Source organism: Rhinolophus sinicus, chromosome 6, assembly GCF_057876585.1.
Source record: "Rhinolophus sinicus isolate RSI-liver-muscle chromosome 6, RSI-T2T, whole genome shotgun sequence".
Classification (NCBI taxonomy): Eukaryota; Metazoa; Chordata; class Mammalia; order Chiroptera; family Rhinolophidae; genus Rhinolophus; species Rhinolophus sinicus.
Genome location: NC_142506.1, coordinates 45449663 through 45469733, shown reverse-complemented (window position 1 = coordinate 45469733; position 20071 = coordinate 45449663). Strand labels below are relative to the sequence as shown.

Sequence of the window (20071 nt, the reverse complement as noted above, 5' to 3'; positions counted from 1 at the left end):
CAAATTAATTATTTTGGGGAGCACAACCAACCATCACCAAATGTAATGGTTTAAGACAGCAAGGATGTCTTATTCTTTCTCACGATCTGGTAGCTTAGCTCTCTGCCGCTCTTACCCGGTTACTCACACAGCTGCATCCAGCTGATAGATGAGCCACGCTGGAACGTCCAAGGGCCACGTCCGGGGCTGGCTACCACCCCTGGCACGGTGGCTCATCTCCAGGTCACCGCTGAGCCTCCAGTGGGCTGGACTCAGTATCTTCACAACCAGGTGGTCTTGGGGTTCCAAAAGGGGAAACACGAGGCCTCTGAGGCCTCTTACAGCCCAGCCTTCAGGTCAGGCACTGTATCACCCCCACCGCGTTCTATCAGCCAAAGCTATTCCCAAGGTCAGCTCAGATTCAAGTGATAGAAAAGGGGCTTTGTCACATTGCGTGATTCACCAGGGGCCAATATACCAGACCCCAGACACCTCATTGGGTGAATTATGGAAAGAGGCTCAGAACTGACTCCCCTGCGGGCAGGCGCAGGAGAGAGGCAGTGGTTGTGTGAAGTGAAACTGCCCAGGAGTGTCTCCCCGTTACTGCAAGGCTACCTTCCTTCCTCCTGCCAACCCCAGAAGAAATGCACGCCAACTGTGAGTGTAGCTTAAGCACAGTAGCGACACATTGAGAAGGAAAATGCCAGGTGACCTGCCCCAGTACCACTCACCCTTGCACAATGTGTTTTCTTTGACCTAGTCTGGTTGTGGTTTGGAGCACAGGACCACTGAGAGAGCATATAGCTTGAAAAGTCTACATTGTGCCTTTGTTGCAGGAAGAATCCAGTTGACCTAAAATGACTATTCTGTTTTCTGTTCTTCCCAACACATAGTACAGTATTCCCAGGAAAGATCTGGTGTTCTTTCTCCTCCTGGGATGTTTTCTTAGAGACTTCTTGGGTATTCACTTTTATTTCCATTCCCTATTTTCCCAAATAGCAAGATTTATTTTGTTCAAATTTAATCTACTTCAGCACAATCTGGGGCAGTCAAAATACAGATGCCTGAGTTCTCTTCCTGAAGCCAGCAGTGGGAATGTAAGCCTCTCCCAGCAGAGGCTGACTTTCTCAGGAAATGAACCGGACTCCCCAGGGGAAGGCACCTCCCCTAAACCAGGGAGCAGGAAGGTCCGCCTGTCTCTCGCTCACTGAACGGGATGCGTTTGCACCAAGAGGAGTTCTTAGCTGCAAGCAACAGAAGTCAACTCTGGTAACTTACGCAGGAGAAGGGTTTCTTGGGAGATCCTGGCAGGGCACAGCTTTGCTGAGAAGGCTGGAGAAGCAGGCATGGTGGGTATCAGACAAGAAACATGTCTAACATCACACCATGAAGAGGTTACATCTCAGCTGGTAGACGCAGGCATGACCCTCACGTCATCAACACGTGACCCTGATATTGGACGCGGCTGCCCCTGGGAACTGGATGATATGCCCCACTGCTGCCTTCCTTCCAGAATCCATTCTACATGAGCCCTGCTTCTTTGTGTCACCAGCTCATGGTGTATCTGATGGATACATCTGAGATCACACACGTGTGCTCTAGGCGCAAGAGAGGCTGGGAAAGTGTGTCTGACTTTTCAGTTCCTGCAGTGGGAGGTGATCACCGGCTCTCCCTGAGAATCATACTATGGGTCCATTGGTTGAAGCCCTGCTAGCTGCTGTAACAGTGAAGTCCCAGCTCTGATGGCTGACACACAGATGTGTGTTTTGTACTCAGAGTCCCGTCAGTGGGAGGAGGTGGTGGGGAGATGGTTCTGTTCCAAACCACCAGGGCTCCTGGCTAATGGAAGCTCTGCCTGTTCCCCAGCGTACTGCTTTTGAGGTCACCCTGGGCTTCAGTATCAAGCAGGGGGGACCGTGTGGAAGATTGTGATGCGCCAGGCCTGGACCTGGGATGTGTCGTTTGCTCTTACAGTCTATCCTCAAGAATTGACATAATTATAAGGGAAGCTGTGAAATGCTGTCTAGCTGAATACCCAAGAGAAAAAGAAAAAGGCTTTGGTGAACAGCTACGCAGTCGGTGGCACAGTGGGTAATTTCCCAAACGTAGAATAGGGTTCAGACCCTGGGTAGCCCAAAAGATTGGTCTTTATTTGAATAATCAAGGTCCATAGCACATCCTATTTCCATTGGCTGGTACTGTAATAAATGATTATACAAATTCAAATCAAGAATGCAAATAAGGAAAGCCATGTTTTCTATTCTACATCTTTGGCCCGGGCTCCCAGAATAGAAATAGTTCTTTTCTTGTTAATAAAAGGTAACAGCATCATAACGGCCGCTGCTGTTAGGATTATGACTATTTCTTGCATCGTCCTAACCAGGGAGCCTTTGAGGAAGGCTGAAGAACTGACGGATTAATTCAATGGTTGACGGATTAATCACTGGCTCTAAATCTAAGTCAGGGTACCAGATAATGTACTTTAGAAGGCAAACAGTGTGAGGGGCACCAAGTTCAAGGTTCTTCAAAAGAAGTAGAATCTATTGGGTTATAAGTCCCATATGACCCATCATTCCAGTAGGTGGACACAGAAAAATGGAAAAGCTAGAGTTGATTATCTGTTCAATCCATTTCTGCTCTCCTTTTGTCATCCAGGTGACCTAGAATGATAGGTTTGCTTATTTCTGTTAGAATAGGAGAAAAATAAATGAGGAGTCACAGTGCTGCCAACAAGACAAGCCAGGCAATTGTCTGAAGAGGTGAAGCACCAAAAATAGGAGCAAAACCGAAAAGGCATTAGGGAGAGTCTTTCATGGGATGCATGTGAACTCCAAGCTAGGGCCAGAGCACTCGCCTGTAAAGTGACCTCAACCCTCAGAATGGCCACAGTCCCATCGCTTCCTCCCGTTCAACTGATGGGAAAAGCCAGGCCCCCGGAGATGTGTGTCTCCCGAGGCTCACAGCCAGTCAGTGGCTGAGCTGGGCAAACCCCATGACTCTCTTAACCAGAACTTCTTCCTACCTGACCATTGCACCTTCTTTCACTCCTGTTGGGTGTTTGTTTGAAATGCATACCCTAGTGTTTATTTCGTTTATTAAACACTAAGTAACTGGGGTATAATACCTTCGATCACATACGCAGCCTTTCAGAAGGTCCATATCATGAATCTAGTTGCAACCCCACCCCACTTTATATCAGGATATTCAACAGAGCATCACAGATGAGATGCCCCCCCACCCCTGATATTAGAAGGACCTTCTGTGGGTACTGAAATCCCAGGAATGATGGCAGGAGGTGTGTTGGAGAGTGGCGGTGAGCCAGAGCCAATACCTTCATGGAAGGACTGGGAATGACCTCGAGGGGTCATGGAAGACAGCCTCAGGAGAGGATGGTGTGGGTATAGTGGGAGAATGGCCTGAAAGCGTCAGTGAGAAACAAGAGGACATCTTCCAGCTGCCTCAGACCCAGTGGTGAGAGGAATGCATGCAAACAGCCCCACCGGGGACAGCCAGGTCTCCAGCAGAGCACCAAGGAGAAGTTGAAGAAGAGACCTTGAGTTCCAGAGGGCGCAGTGAAAGGATTTCCGGAGTTCATGGCCTGGGTGAGGGGGGGGCAGTGGAAGATGTGATTTACAGAGCAGTGTGGAAATTAGGCTGCGGGGAGTCTGGCTTCCCAGGGCATGTGATCTGAACTGCAGTAAAGCACTTCTCTCATGGAAGGTGAAGCAGATGCTGGGTCACAGGTGTGGACAGTTTTGAGGCTGCTGAAATAAAATCTAATTTGCACGCAGGTATGCAGGCAGCTTTCCTTATTCTCATCAGCAGAGAACTGCTACATTTTTATCACAGCAAGGGGTGTTTTCCAGAAATCTTCTTAGCCAAGGTCTTAGGAAATATTAGTCATTTGATAAAGTGGGTTTTTAGAAAGCTCAAGAAAAACTATATCAGAATTGAAGGTGTTATGTTGACATTTACATTTCCTATTACTTGTATCACTACATTTTCTCTGTTAATTTATTCATTTCTCAGTATTTTCCTTACAATGAATGATACTGTATTTGTATATATATTCTACATTCCCATGTGGTTAAGTATTTCCAGGTTTTTCTCATATAACTTTGTCAAACAATATTGATCACTTTTTCCTTTTACTGAAAACAAAGTTGTGATGAGTGCTAAGTTTGCTCTCGGGTGTTTGCATGTGTGGGTCACGACCCCTGTGACCGTTAGCCATGATGCGGCGTGTGGCCTCCCAGGGTGGACGGTCAATAAATGTCTCCTGACAACAAACTAATAAGTAATAATGTGAAAACCAAGGCAAGTTTACATTCAGTTCTTTGTTCCTGAAGGCTATGAAAACTCCACCAAACCAGGCAGTGAGCCCCTCAAACGACAAGCCTCCTTGTCTTATTTGCGTCCCTCCCCGGTGCACTGCCCGCCTCATGGTAGGACGTCCTGTAAATGTCGTTGAGTGAGAAAGTAGAGGCAGTTAACGTTCTCTGAGCACCTGTTATACGCCAGGTGCCATGGTAAGCACTTCACTTATATTATCAGAAGAGTCCTTACTAATAACTCTATAACGGGGGTGTTCTTATCCCTGTTTTAGACCTGACAGAATTGCGTGAATGAGGTTCAGCAAGTTGCCCAAAGCTTCACAGTCACCAGTGGTGGGGGAGGGGCCAACACCTAGATGTGGCTGACCCCAAAGGCCATGGCCTTCTCCCTGGTCCCCACAGCTGGAGGGGGAGGGAGTGAGGGAGGGAGGGGGGAGGCAGAGAGGGAGGAAGAATAAATAAGGAGAGAATATGGGGGGGAAAAAGAATGAGTAACCATTTTTTAAAAATCTACTTGGTTGTTGAAACTCAGAAAGAAGAGTTTTAGCCGAACATGCTGCTAGAATTCCCCATGGCGGCACCCTGCTCGGCAGCTCGGTGTCTCGGGGTCCTGCCTGCCTCAGCAGCCGTGAAACCTGACGGCTTTCACAGAGTGAACGTGGAAGGGAAAGACATGGTTATCAGGAGGTCGCTGCACATTGCCATGGGGTCTGGAAAATATCAGAAGACAGGATTTATGTGCCTGTGTGTGTGAAATGTTATCAGCCATCTCGTACTTTGACTAACACCCCATAATCACTGGCATTTGGGGACATTTTAAAAATATCTGTGTAACCTAATCTTATCTAAAGCTAATCCAACCCAAACCTTTATCCTAACTGGCTAATCCATACAGAGCGATAGCTCTCCCACTAATCTTGGAAGTATCTAGAATGCTCTCTTCTCTATGGCAACATTTAGGTCATTAGCGATTCCTTAGTTCTTACGTCTGCATAGCTTGAATAATCTGTTAAATCCTTTTGTTGCAAATTTTACCCATAAAATAATAAGTTCTCCATTCAGAATTCTTAAACCCATATTTTTCTTAATTTCAAATTATGTGATATGTTAGTGGGAGAGACAAAGCCATGCTTGTCTAGATAACAAGTCTGGGAAGAGAAGGGGCTTTCCTGCGGGACGTTAGCAGAGTCTGCATATTTGAACATCAACACTCAAACATAAGTTTGTGGGAGGAAAGGAAGGTAATTTGACTTTCAATTAAATGTGAATAGGCAGTACCAGACTTCTGAGGAAAGTTGAGTGCATTGCTTTTCTCGACTGTAAATGGGGCAGGATTGGGGAAAAGACATCATTCACAGAGATAATTATATATTATACCATTTCTCATACTTATGCCTCCATCCTGCCCAACGTAAGTTACCATGTGTACTAAGCAATTTGGTTCATTTCACTCTCTCAGATGGGCTGGTAGAAAAAAGCAAATTCAGGCAACTTTTGCTTGTAATTTGTCAAAGCTCATTAGACAGTGTGTAATAAAGAAAAAATGCTGATTTTAAATTCAAAAGACCAGACCCTTCTAGGGGATAAGTTGCTTTTGAGACTCAGTGTCCTTATTTACCAAAGGGGAAATTATACCTGCGTAAGCAAGTTGATGTGTTGGTGTCCAACAAATGAGATGCTTGCTCTCTGATAAATCACTTTCTAAGTTGATAATTCATGTCTCTACAAAAATAGATGATGTTTTGAAATAAAATTTCTCTGAGACAAATCAATGCTCTTTCAGTTAAAGGTATCACATCACATTGTAATTCCTACTAGCCAAACAAGTCATAGGGAAACAAATTGGACTCCTTTGGACAGATCTTAAACCAAATTGAGGCTCCTTGGAATATAAAATTGTGATAAAAAAAAATTTCTGCTGTGTCCACAGAATTAAACATGTTATAAATTGTTCCCACATATTTTGTCTTTTTCCTCTACTGCACAGTGGGCCAATCCACTTCTACGTTCTTAGCGTGTATTTAATAGCTGCACGAGCCCAATGCTGCTGAAGGACTGGAACTGGGGACTAGGGGACACGTTGTCCAGTTAAATAATGACCACCTACAGTCACCTGGGGCTCCACAGGCCGATCCTGTCACTGGTTTTAGTTCCACTCTGCAACCTCAGGCATGTCACTGGACTATTTCCCCACCTTTCAGGCTGGATTACGTTAAAGGGGTGATTCCTACATAGATGTTTAGCATTTAGGAAATAAAAAGTGTATTGGGAGAATCTCTTGGTGACAGCAACCGTAGTTACTTCTGCTAAAGTGGGGAGGCTGCCATCAGAGACTGGCCCCAAGTCGAGCGCCTCCGCCTTTCTCTGTCCCTGGTGGCTTCAGGGAAGCTAGACTCTCTGGAAGGTAAGTCTTTTCTGGGGAAGCTCAATTCTTCAGAATCAGAATTCAACCACCAAGGGCTTCTAGCAGAGCTGTAATGGGGCACGATACTAGAAGGGGCAGTCAGGGGGCTGTGTCTCCAATAAGAGTTCTCTGGGTCTGAGCCCCGTCTCACATGTCTTGTGTTTCTAACATATAATACACACCCTGTGAGGTCCGAACGTTCACGGACTTGAACTGCTCTGAGCTCAGCGGTGACGTACCTGATGGCCTCCTCCTTTTGTGGCCCTAAGCAATTCAGGAATGACTTTAACAGTGAGCTCCGAGGGGAATACATGTTATGTAACAATCCAAGGCCCACACCCCAGTGTGTCTCTACATCCCACCCACAGCATGAAGAGTACTGGCCAAACCATCTTGGTGCCCAACTGGGATCCACTCAGTGCCAGAGACTGACTGTATTTTAAGGGCAGTGCAAGCTTCTCTTCTGCGAGTCCCCTCCTGGGGTCCTCATTGCTTGGCCCAGTGCATACTGGGCTGATGAAGGCAGTGACCATTTGAAAACTCAGCTCAAATAAATGTCTAGTAAAATTATTTAAAAACATTATTAATTTTAAAATAACACCAACGTAATAATATTGATGATATTTGGGATTTTCTGTGGATTCCAGTTAGTCAGATTCTTTGGAACAACTGAGCATTGTTTCTCAAAGTACTCATATCAGATAAGGAGGAAAATTGGAGGGCCAAGAGGCCCCACTTTAAAATATGTCTTGCATTTAGGCTGTAATATGCACATTCTTGCTGGAAAGTGGTAAAGCACGCTGACATTTTCTTTCAGTGCAGGCTTTCTGCTGCAGGGGACCCTTTCAAATGTGTCCCTTTGAAGTCCCCATCACATAATGGCCCAGCGTCTCCATCACTTCCTCTGACCTCTTGGTAAACAGCCTACATCCTAGTTCCAGCCCCCATCACTCTGCACCTGAATTGGGACTGTGGGGGGCTGACTTCCCATCAGTGGTTTCTGCATTTGACCCCCCCCACCCCCCCACCCCCCCACCCCGCAAGGCTGCAGGGGACTTTTTCTTTTTTTTTATTAAATTTATTGGGGTGACAATTGTTAGTAAAATTACATAGATTTCAGGTGTACAATTCTGTATTACATCATCTATAAATCCCATTGTGTGTTCATCACCCAGAGTCAGTTCTCCTTCCATCACCATATATTCGATTCCCCCTTACCCTCATCTCCCACCCCCCCCCACCCTCCACCCCCCTTACCCTCTGGCAACCACCAAACCATTGTCTGTGTCTATGAGTTTCTGTTTCTCATTTGTTTGTCTTGTTCTTTTGTTGCTTTTGGTTTATATACCACATATCAGTGAAATCACATGGTTCTCTGCTTTTTCTGTCTGACTTATTTCGCTCAGCATTACACTCTCAAGATCCATCCATGTTGTCACAAATGTTCCTATATCATCTTTTCTTACCGCCGAATAGTATTCCATTGTGTATATATACCACAACTTCTTCATCCATTCATCTATCGAAGGACATTTTGGTTGTTTCCATGTCTTGGCCACCGTAAACAAAGCTGCAATGAACATTGGAGCACACGTGTCTTTATCTCTAAATGTTTTCAGATTTTGGGGGTAGATACCCAGGAGAGGGATAGCTGGGTCATATGGCAATTCTATTCGTAATTTTTTGAGGAACCTCCACACTGCCTTCCATAACGGCTACACCAGTCTGCATTCCCACCTTAAGAGCCACTTTCCCCACATTTCTTTGGGACTTAAAAAATCCCCATCACCTTCCTGTTACCTACAGAATTAGGTTCAAATGCTTCCATAGGACTCTAGTTTCCACTCCAGCCACCTGCCCTGGGTCCCACCACCCCTCCCCTTTCAGGGATCCTGCCCTTGGCCCAGGCTTGCCAGCTGAGGTACCTCCCCCACGGGAGCACTTTAAGGTAATTGAAGGTTGCCAGAAAACTATCACCCTTTTGTGTCCCAACTTTCCCAAGAGAGGGTCACCTCTCCATCTAGCCAGGCTGACCACTGAGGCACGCACACCTACACTACCCAGCCACACAGAATATCTCGTGCTTATCAGGGAGAAAACATCAAAATTCCCTCTGCTCTGGACACAGTAATTGTCAAAACTAGGTGGAGAGACATTATCCACCCCAAGGACACGCTTCCCGTGTGCACAAGTCTGAACTCTGCCCTCAGGTGACCACATCCCTAGGGCTGGACTGTTTGAGCCACCTACAGAAGTGCTTTTTCTTTGTGCTTTGGCCATGTCAGGACGGCTCGGGGGACCTTGTGTTTGTACTTGCTGTGAAATGCTATCAAGAATGGCGTTCCCATAATGCACTGTGTTCTCTTCATGAGGGTCCTGGGGATATCGTCTCCCTGGTGTCTTTGCCAGAAATAACTGTGATCTTTCCAAATAATGATTTTGTCTTAGGACACAAGAAACTATTCAAGTTTTCTCTCTAGGTTGGTTGCTAGAAAGCCTGCGTGACATCTGTGGCCGACCTTTCGTAAATATGTAGTGCATCATAGAACACAGTTAGGGCCCCTTGATGTTATTCTGACGTTATCATATTTTTCCTGTCCCCATTTCCTCTGAAATTTATCATTTGTTTTTGTACTGTGTTTGCCTTCTTAGGTTGACTACATCCCTTGTTGGAATTAAGTGTGAATAAATACGCCAGGCCTGGCCTGTCTCTGGTAGATATGGCAAACAGAGTTTGGGAGTGGGGGCAGTGCTTGCTCCTTTGGAAACAAGAAAAGGAAGGAGGAAAGGGCCAGGTGGTCAGGAGAAGGCTGCCAGCCATAGTGCCAATGGCTGCCCCACATTTGGCCACACTCAGGAAATTGTGCGGCAAGACATGTGGGATCTGACAGATTCGTTTTTAGTTCAAACACTGAATTTGCACAGTTTTCACTAGGCATTCTGATCTATCAGAACCAACAGACTCCAGGATACTTTCAACATTAATTTTTAAAATATTTATTGAATGCCTTCTACATCCCATTGAGTTAGACCATGAGGACACAGCAACATAAAAGATGCCAACAGTCAGTTTCGGTGAAGACACCAGTCAGCCAGCCACCTTGTCATTCATCTCCACCAGTGATGTGAAAAGTCAGTGTGGGAGCAGTCGATGTTCAAGTCTCCCGGTTGGAGGGAATGTTTTCTAAACTGTGTGAGCCTCTCTGAGAAGAATATGGGCCTTGATTCACATTTGAATGCAAAATCAGTGCCTGTGCAGAAATAGTTGGGTGTCATTATTTTCATATTGGTTTACTATGTGATCCTGACTTTGAATCTTTTGTTGCTAAGAGGTGGTACCCAGACCTACCTGAACTGAGTGATTATTAAAAATCTTTGGCAGATATGACGTCTCTATCAAGCTGAGCAGTCCTTCCCAGCAAACTGTTTCCTCAATTGTCCTTTCATCAATGTAGAAATACTCCCAGGCTCACAGTGGGCGGTGGTAACTTATTTCACTGGGATGGTAGAAATCCAGACTCTGCATCATTCCATGTACACATAGACACAGACGCTTGTGCTCTCTCTCTCTCCCTCTCTCTCTCTCTCTCTCTCTCTCTCTCTCTCTCTCACACACACACACACACACACACACTGCTTCCATTTTGTTTGATGTAAGGAAAAAAAAAAAAAAACTCTGGCATTCATCCCAACATGATAAATGCTAGGCCCAGATGGAAAGGAATGAAGGAGGGAGAAATTGGGAAAAAGCTCAGATTTTTGAGGCATCATTTAATATTTCACCAGTTTTGCTAATCTATTTGGGGTGAAAATTCTCCTTTTTGCTTCTTCCTTGTGTAGTCTCTTTCTAAGAACTGTCTTATTTTAGTCATTGGAAGAGAGTTTCCTCCTAAATTACATTACTAACTTGCAGCAAACCACTGATGTTGGTGCGCCATCAACAATATCCAGCATATAATAAAAATTTCTGGGTATGTAAAGAAGCAGAAAAAAAGTGATCCATACACAGGGAAACAGCACAATAAATAGAAACACACCCAAAGATGTTGGAGTTAACAGAAAAGAAGTTTCAAACAGATAGTAAATATGTTCAGGAAGTCAAAGGAAAGATTATCATAATGAATGAACTGATGGAGATTATCAATAGAAAAGTAAACACCTGAAATTCCAAAAATGAATAAAACAATGTCTGAAATGAGTATGTTAGAGCATAGGCTTAACAGAAGAAAAGATCAATGAACTTTTAGACAAGGCAATAGGCACTATCCAAACTGATGCAAATAATTTAAAAATTAAGGAAAATAAATAGAGACTCAGTGATCTGTGGAACAATATCAAGCATTCCAACATATGTGTAATGGGAGTCTCAAAAGGAGAATTAATAAGTAGGGGCAGAAAAATGTTGAAGAAATATTATTCAAAACTTTTAAAAGTTTGATAGCAAATATCAATCCATAAATCCCAGGGCATGTCAAGCGAGATAAACGCAAAGAAAACCAACTGTAAGCACATAACCATCAAATTGCTGAAAATTAGAGATAAAAAACATAAGAACATCTGAGATTTTTTAAATCATCATTTAAAAGACCATGAGAAAGTTTAAAAAACACATTATATACAGAGAAACAGCCATATGAATTTTCACAAACTTCTCATAAGAAATAATGCAAACGAGAAAATAATGCAATGATGTTTTTAAGTGCTGAAAGGAAAATAAAACTGTCAATCCAGAATTCTACATTTAGGAAAAAAATCCTTAAAAATGAGGGCAAATTTAAATATTTCCAGGTAGTAAACCACAGTTGACATAATCACAAGCTGACCTATGCTATATGAAATAGTAAAGGAAATTCTTCAAGCAGAAAGCCAGTGATAGCAAATGGAAAGTTGATTCTACCTAAAAGAATGAAGATTGCCAGAAATGGCAAATATGTGAGCAAAGATATTTTTTCTCTTTAAAATGCCTTTTAAAAATTGATTGTTTAAAGCAAAATAATAACATTCTATTGTGGGGTCTAAATGTATGTTAGAGTAAAATGTTTGACAATAACACAAAGGAAATGAGCGGGTAAATATACCATTATAATAGTCTTACATTACAGGAAGAGTGGTATGAAATCAATCCATGGCAGATTTTGATAAGGTAAAAATGCACATTGTTATTCCTAGAGAAACCGCCAAAAAAAAAAAAGACACAGTTAACTGATATAATACTAAAAGTTTTTCAGTCAAAAAAAAAAAGATCAGAAAGAATGAAAATGGAAAAAGTTGGACAAATAAAAACAAATAGCAAGATGGCAGATTTATACCCAATTATATAAATATTCACATTAAATGTAAATAGACTAGTCACTATAATTGAAAGACAGATTATCAGACTGATAAAAAAAAGCAAGTCCTAATTACATGTGGTTTACAAGAGACATGTTTTAAGTACAATGACATAGATAGGTTAAAAGAAAAATGACAGAAAATTATATCCCTTACAAACCCTAATGATAAGAAATCTGAAATAGCTGTGTTAATATCAGACTTCAAGATGAGGTGTGTAACTGAAATAAAGAAAAATGTTTCATAATGATTGAAGAGTCAATTCATCAAAAAGACATCACAGTCCACACTGTGCATACACCTCCGGCTGATTGTCTTACATGAGGCTAAAACACCAAATACTTTCCTGCAAGGCTCAGAAACAAGGCAACTCCCACCACTTCTACTCAGCCCCATACAGGAGGTCCCAGCCTGTGCATTGAGGTGCCCAAAAAATTAATAATAAAGTCATAAAGATTTTTAAAACTCCTCAAAAGTGTTGCCTATACTTACTGTCTCTGTTTTTTTTCTCCTCCTCTCTCTTGAATTCACTCCACTCGAGTGTCCCTCCCCCACCCATCGTTTCACTGCACGTTCTCTTGCAAACATCACAGTTCACCTCCATGTTGCCAAACCTGTTAATTCCTCATGTAACTTGACCTGTAGGCATCATTTGACATAGCCAATGATCCCTCTTCCTTGAAACTCTTTTTTACTTTCCTTTTGCTACTGACCTCACAGGCTATTCTGCTCACTCTGTTAGTATCACCTCACCTCCCCAGCCTCTAAATGTTGGCCTGCTCGGAGACCCGTTCTCCATGCTATGTGCACTCTCTCCCAGATTACTTTAAATAGCCCATTTGTCTGGATAATTTCCTTGATGTTCTAAATCTCCTCCAGAACCTCCCTCCTGAACTGCCCACTTGCTATCTCCATTTTGATTAACAATGGGCAGCAAAAACAACCACATACAAAAGCAAATTCCCAATCTTTCCACCGGCCTCCACAAACGCTGTTCCCCCTGCAGTCTTCCCCTTCTCAGGAAATGGCAACTTCATTTTTCATCTTGACCAGGTCAGAAAACTGAGCTTACTCTTCTCTCATCTTTTCGCCATCCCATCTCCAAATCGGTCAGCAAGTCCTGTAACTGTGTCCCGTTTGTGCTCTGCCAGGAACCTATTGCCAGCAGAGAGAGGTGGAAGCCATCATGGAAGGCGACGAGGATGACGGAGGATGCTGCTGCTGCAAACCGGGCCACCTACCACACCTGTTGTCCTGCAACGCAGCCTTTAACCTCCGCTGGCTCACCTGGGAGGTCACGCGGACGCAGTACATCCTGGAGGGCTACAGCGTCATAGACAACAACGCAGCCACCATGCTGCAGGTGTTCGACCTCCGCAGGCTCCTCGTCCGATACTATGTCAAGGTACCGCCCTGGGTCCCGGACACTCGGCTGGGGGTGATGGGGGCTGGATCAAGGGGCACCGGAAGAGCTTTGCAGACAGCCCGATTTTGAGGCTGCCCTTTGGCTTGTGGATCTGAGGCCCAGCTCAGTGTGGGAACCGCTGGTTTTGTGAGAAATTCCCGGGGGCTTTGCTTCAGCCTGAGGTTCATGTGCCCCGTCACATTCCAGGCCTGGGCTCTTGCCACTGTGTCCTCGCTTCTAACAGCACGCTGTGTGGTAACGGTGGTGATAGTAAACTGATACTCCCCAGCCTTGTTTCCACGCTGTGAGTGTCCACCCAGGTCCTCTGCTAAGGCCCACTGTAGACCTACAATTACTTTTTAGCTCATGATGGAAACTCAGAACCAGAGCCAGGTGATCCCATCAGGATTAGTATGACAGCCTTTTCCCCTCACTCATGTGGGGACTAATCACATATGTTTTCAGTCTCTCGGCACCCATGTCTGCCCAGTGTATATTCTACTCAGAAAACGTGCCGTTTGGAATAAGTCTCCTGTACAACAAGTGTGAGACATGACCGAGGATGCAGAGGGACAACTGGGCAAAGCTGTCTTCTAAAGGGAAGGGCCAGGGGAGGGCAGCCATGGCTGAGGAAGTCTTCATGGGAACCCCTGTTGTGGGCAGCAGTTTGCATGGTGGAAGTCCTGACGGTCCACATTTTAATGCCATTCAAAGTGAGGAAGCTCATCTGTCTGAGACCCCAAACTCCCTGCCAGCTGAGGCTGACACGTGGTCCAATAGAAATGAGCAAATACAAAAAAAAGGGGTGACATGGGCGCCTGAAGTTTCAGGAGTTTCAAGCAACTGAAAAGGAAAACATTTCAAAATTCGGAATCGCTACAGTGGGGAGCACCAGTAGCTGCTGAAGTTTACAGGGATAGAAGGACCATGAAGGTCAGAATGTTAAATAACTTAACCATCACACCCCAAGGTGATTGCAGCCAGGAATGTTTGTGAAACCCTTTTCTGGGGGAGAACATTTAAAACAGATTTAGCGGTTCATACTCACCTCCTTCGTGTGTTCTAGAAGGATGCAAAAATTTACATCAAAATCTCAACCACACTATAGCTGTTCTGCCCAGCTTCACGTCATCTGGGGAAGATCTGGAAAGTGAATCAGGGACTTGTGACCTCGTGCCTCCCAGCTCTGTGGCTCGTCCCCTCAGCCATGATAAAAGAGACTGCAAGAAGATTTTCACACAGTCAACTCTGGGCACACTCGGCATGTCAGCTGGTATTAGATTTGGCAGAGGGCCATGAGGTAACTAGCACACACGTCAGACGTGTCTTTCTCTCACACACAGACGAAGGCTGGTGTGGCAACTCTGCTCCAGAAGTCCTCGGACCCAGGTGCCTTCAGCTCCCAGTTCCACCACGTAAAGTGCCCCCCCTCTTACGCTCCAGGCTTAGTCGGATGGAGGGAAGGACACAGAAGATGAGTGCCAGGGCCTTCACCAGCTGATCCTTAAGAAGGTCCCTGGTCGGCCTCAGTATGCTGCTGCTGTATCCCATTGGTTGGAAGGTGTCAGATGCCAGCTACAGGGGTCTGGAAAGTGTAGCCTGGGCAGTGACAGACCCAGATAGAAACTATGCTCATGGAAGGAGAAACTGTTAAATGGCAGCCAGCTCTCTCTGGCACCTCCCTCAAAAAGCAGAGAAAGGGTAGAGTATTCCCTTTAGTTCAAAGGTGGCTACGGGTTGGGGCCATTGCAGGAGGGCTGGACCCAGGGGCTGATGGGTCATAGGGGCTGGTGGGCCCATGAAGCAAGTGGCCAGGAGTTCACTCTGGAGGGGCAGGTGGGGCCAGCAGTGTGGACCTAGACGGCCACACAGACGAGCCCTGGAGCTAAACATTTCCTTCTCGCCTCAAGAAGAGGTGACTCATTGGTTCACCATCCAGAACCCTCCACTGTTGTTTCTAACTGGGTTTGACCCCCTTTCACAGCAGGTGCACACACTTGCTGTGCTCCCCACCCCACCCCGGCACTGCTGCACCCTCCCCTGCTGCACTCCCCTGGCTCAGCCCCCATGCTCACAACCTGGGCTCTTCCCAGGTGAGTCACAGGCAGCACTTCCTCACCGGCTGCCCTACCCTGACATTCACCCCCCCTTGCACTGCAATGTCTCCACTTCACCTTCTGGCGGCTCCCTAAGCAGAGGAGCCACACACCCCTGCTTCCTATTTGGGTCCCCAGAACGCGTGTGATGCCTTGCTTGTGGAAATACCCAGCATTTTTTGGACGAATGAACAAAGGTCCCAGATAATGTGGGATTGAGTCAGGGCCATGCAGTCTGGACAGATGACATCCAGATGTCAGCAAGGGTCTCAGGGACCTGCTCCAGACAGTAGTTGCAAAAATGGGGTTCAATGCTGAGCCAGTTCTCTGAATCTGGAGCTCCCCATAAACGGCCTTTCCATGGGCCAGCAGGCCACCTCAAGTGGCAGAGAAGGGACAGAGAAGGCAGGAGGTGCCCTCTCTGGGTCCCCCTGCTGGCTTTTCCAGAGGCCTTGGGCACGCCATGCACCTGCTTTTTGATGCCCCTACCTCTGCCCCCCCCCCCCGCCTTCCTTTGGGCTGTTAATTAATGTTCATCTTTCTCCTCTCCTATCACTAGAAACCTGCCTCCCAGTCCCCTATGTGTTATCTAAAATGGCACTTTGCAATCTGCTAAACAAATCCAGGGTCATGTACAAAGGGCAGAGGGCTGAAGGGGGCCCCTGAACTTGCCGGTAATAGTTAGCTTGTGAGAAAACGATGCCCTTGACTCTGTTTTCAAAGGCAGGGGACTGATGCTAACATGAGAGTTTCAGGCAGGGTAGGAGAGACGCACAGTGTGACGGTTTGTTCCCCAACGGGGCACTTCTCACCGGCCAGGGGCAGACCTGTGGCATCCAGTCCTCAGACAGCCAGGTGAAATTTTCTATAGGTTCTGGGCACATCCTGTCCAGAAATTCTGATTCTATGGGCCCAGGGAGGCACCTGAGCGCCTGTATTTTTAAATGAGTTTCCTAAGTGATTTGATATACAACTAGGCTTGGGCACCACTACAGACATATTTATGCCCAAGAGAAACAGAATTTTCTCAACTCCAAAGCAGTAAGCAGGATGGGCAGAGATTTGTAGGCAGATGGGTCCCCACAGTTAATTCCTGGCATGTTGGCACACAGGCCTATCCAGGCATGGCCATCTCTAAACAGCGGGCTCCCTGCTCCCCGCCCCTCTGGTGAGGGGTCGCTCTGATCTTGCCCTCATTCCCCTGTGCAGTTACTTCAAGGAGATCTCCAGACTGCCGAGAGGCTGTTAGAACAGAAGAAATGGCATTTTAGGGTAAAGATGAATGGATATATCCTTCCTTGGTCTTGGTTACATGGTGAACTATTTTGCCTTTGTAGCTCTGAATTGCTTCACATTTCACGAGTTCAGTTTTGCTCTTTTTATGAATTTTTTTTTTATTGGACAAGCGAATCAAAAGGAAAAAGAGTTTGGAATAATGCCTTCGCATAAAAGAATTCCTTTTTTTTTTTTTTTAATCTCCTAATAAACTGGGTCAGTTCCCCCACCTTCCCTGAATATATTTGAAATCATTTCGTTCCTGACGACTTGAGGTTTCCTCCTGTGCCTCCTCCATTTATTCATGCTTCAAACCCTCTTTGCAGTCCAGACATCAGCCTTCTGCGAGGGCCTGGTGTTCCTGCGGCCATTGTCTCTGCCTGACTCCTGGAGACAGGAGATGAGCTTATCGCTGGGCTTGCAGAATGAGGAGTGGAAAACCAGGACGTGTTGGTCTCCCTGCCAGGGGCCCTTCCTGGAAGGAGCTGTCTGATAGGGTGCCTGATCTGCAATTAAAATGAGAAACCGGGAGAATCCTGCTGGAGGAGCCAAACGTGGTGAATTAATTCAGAAGAGGTCCTGCTTTCAGCACGGATCAGGGTCTACGCAATTGATTTTCACCATCCTTACTTATCAGTTTTACTTAGTATTGTACCCATCTCTTCCTGACAGACTTGGAAGGTTTTCCCACTGTTCACTGTTCGTTGACATGTCTCCCTGACAGAATTTCTGCCCAAATGAAGTGGAAATGGAGTATGGTTTGCAACTAGTTGGGGTGGTTCTGTTTTCTCCTGGTGAGAGGACTGGGTCCCCCCCATGCACAGGAAAACTGGGCATGGAGCTGGGCTTGTTCTCCAAGGTCAGCACTGCAGGATTTTGCCAGAACTAGAGGAGAAAGCTTTAACTTCTGTGATTTGAGCTATTCTGCCTTCATCTCGAGGGGTTGTTTTAGTTCCTCGCTAGAAAGGAATGGAAAGGTAAACGTTCGTCTTCTGATTTGTTTGTTATTCCATCTGGGACACGTGATCAGGACATATTGGAGAAGACTAGACCAGATGTTTACTAGGCCAGATGTTTAGACAGACCACTTTTCTTTTTTCCTTTTGTCATTGTCAGCTGAGAAGTGGTGACTGTGGCTGTGGCCAGTTGTCATTTGCTTGTGACTTTGGGCTGACTATTTAAACTGCCAGCTCACAGGAGTTTTAAGGTGACTAGACATCAGAGAAGGCCCAGAGTTGGAATTTACACCTCAGTTGTGCCCTCTGGGTCTCTTGTCCCCTCACCCTTGCTTCAGACCTCAGCTTGGCTGCTGTCACTGTGGCCTCAGGCTTGGTGGGTAACAAGTGACAGATGCCAAAGGTAGCTGTTATTATTTCTTTGTAGTGCCTGCCAGGCCACAGGCGAAGTGCTCCACACCCATTTCTCATTTTAAACCTCAAAGCAGTGATGAAAAGCGGCCTCCATAGCGCCTGTTTCTCCCTCCTCTGCTTTCGGCTTCCTTTGGCTTCTTCTTCCCTCCCTCCTGACCCTGGAGGGATGTCTTAGGGCCAGCACAAGTGTCCTGGGTGCTGTACTACAGAGGTGGGGGAACCTGTGAATTCCTGGATTCTATTTATTGTCTGGATGTCATTTCTCCGCCCCCCCCCCTCCCAGTTTGGGGACAGGAGGACTGGAGACTGTAGAGAACATTGGCCACTCTTGGTCATGACAGCAGAGTGAGGCTGGCCAGGCATTTGCCCACATCCAGCTACCGTGTGTGTCTGTCTGCTCACCTGCTCACTCTCCTGAGATAACCTGCAAGCAGGCACCTCGGCCACCAATGACCAGGTTCCACATCCCAGCCAAAGGGATTGCCGTTTCCTGTGTCACACTTTTACTTCTCCGGGCCAGGTGCTAGCCTTTTGGAAAGATGGATGCATTCGAAGACTACAAGCTGGCCTTCAATAAAGCTGTGACTCTGAATAATAAAGTCTGAGGGTGGCGTTTTCCCCACTGGGCCTCTTAAGTAGAGTGTCTGAAGGAGAAGAACGTGGCTTGTCTGTGAGCACATCACAGACGTCCTCTGTCTGGGCACCCAGGATTACGTGTGCATGTGTGTGACCACAATTTTACAGCTTAAGTACTTCCCCGGAGGACTCTGCTGACTTAGCTCATTCTACACTCTGGCTGGGGCCAGAAGAGCGTTTCCCAGTCTCGTTCAGCTGGCTCAGCTTAGCCCGGCGTCCACAGAAGCTGTGGTAAGCCATGGGTGCTTTCATGTGCTTCCCTCAGAAAGGATGGGGCTGGCTGGCGTTCTTTCTCCCCACAGAAAGTCTGTTCTGGTACATTCTATGAGCATTCTGTTTTCACACTGCCCTCTCCCCTACAGTGACCCTTAAGAGAACATTTCAGAATGTCTCAAGTGTACCACCCCCCATGGGGATTTCATGTCTCATATTTCTCTGATCTCAATTTCCTTTATGAGATATAACAAATGGAAAGTCTTTCTGGCTTTAGAATGGCTGAAAAATCTTGCTTTCTCTCTACAGAGTATAATATACTACATGGTAACATCCCCCAAACTCCTCTCCTGGATCAAAAATGAGTCTCTCCTGAAGTCCCTGCAGCCGTTTGCCAAGTGGCATTACATCGAGCGTGACCTTGCAACGTTCAACATCAACATTGACGACGACTACGTTCCGTGTCTCCAGGGGGTCACACGCGCCAGCTACTGTAACGTCTATCTCGAATGGATCCAGTACTGTGCGCAGAAAAGACAAGAGGTAGGGAGGGGCTGGACGCATGAACATCAGGTTCAAAAACAAGGAAACGTGTAAAGCCCATCTCTTTCCTACCCTCCCCGACAGACTGCAATACAATAAAGGAGAGAAAAACCATTGGTATGTGGATAGATGCCTGTTTAACGACTAAGCAGAATTAAGTGGCAGAATTTAAGTGCCACGACTCCCATGAAGGAGCCTTGCAGGTATATTTTCCCTGTACACTGGACTCAGGATCGGGCAGTCCTAAGTCTCTGTCACAGCTTTAAAACTTTGGAAACTTCTTAGTTGAAAGTTGCTTTTTGAGATTTCTGCACAACGTGTATCTGTGGGAAATCAGGGGGATTTACTGCACATACTGAATCGTGGACAAGAAATTCTGTTTAACAATCATATAGTCCATGTTCCTCCTCAATTATGTTTCTCGTGCATCAGCTCCTGTGCTGAGGACGCTGCTGGAGATGAACGCAGCCTCTGAGACCCAAACC

General features: G+C 46.0%; 1 protein-coding gene across 5 annotated transcripts in view; it reads left to right on the top strand.

The window, feature by feature from the left end:
- PCNX2 (pecanex 2) overlaps positions 1-20071 on the top strand; it is a 240533-nt gene that overhangs the window by 190648 nt on the left and 29814 nt on the right. For all 5 annotated transcript variants that reach the window (XR_012490740.2, XM_019712884.3, XM_074316661.2 and 2 more), the window contains 2 exons: positions 13200-13453; positions 19353-19586. Coding sequence is in view for 4 of the 5 variants with exons in the window: in XM_019712884.3 (XP_019568443.3) it covers positions 13200-13453; positions 19353-19586 (488 nt within the window). In the remaining variant the exon portion in view is untranslated. The remainder of the gene's footprint in view (positions 1-13199; positions 13454-19352; positions 19587-20071) is intronic.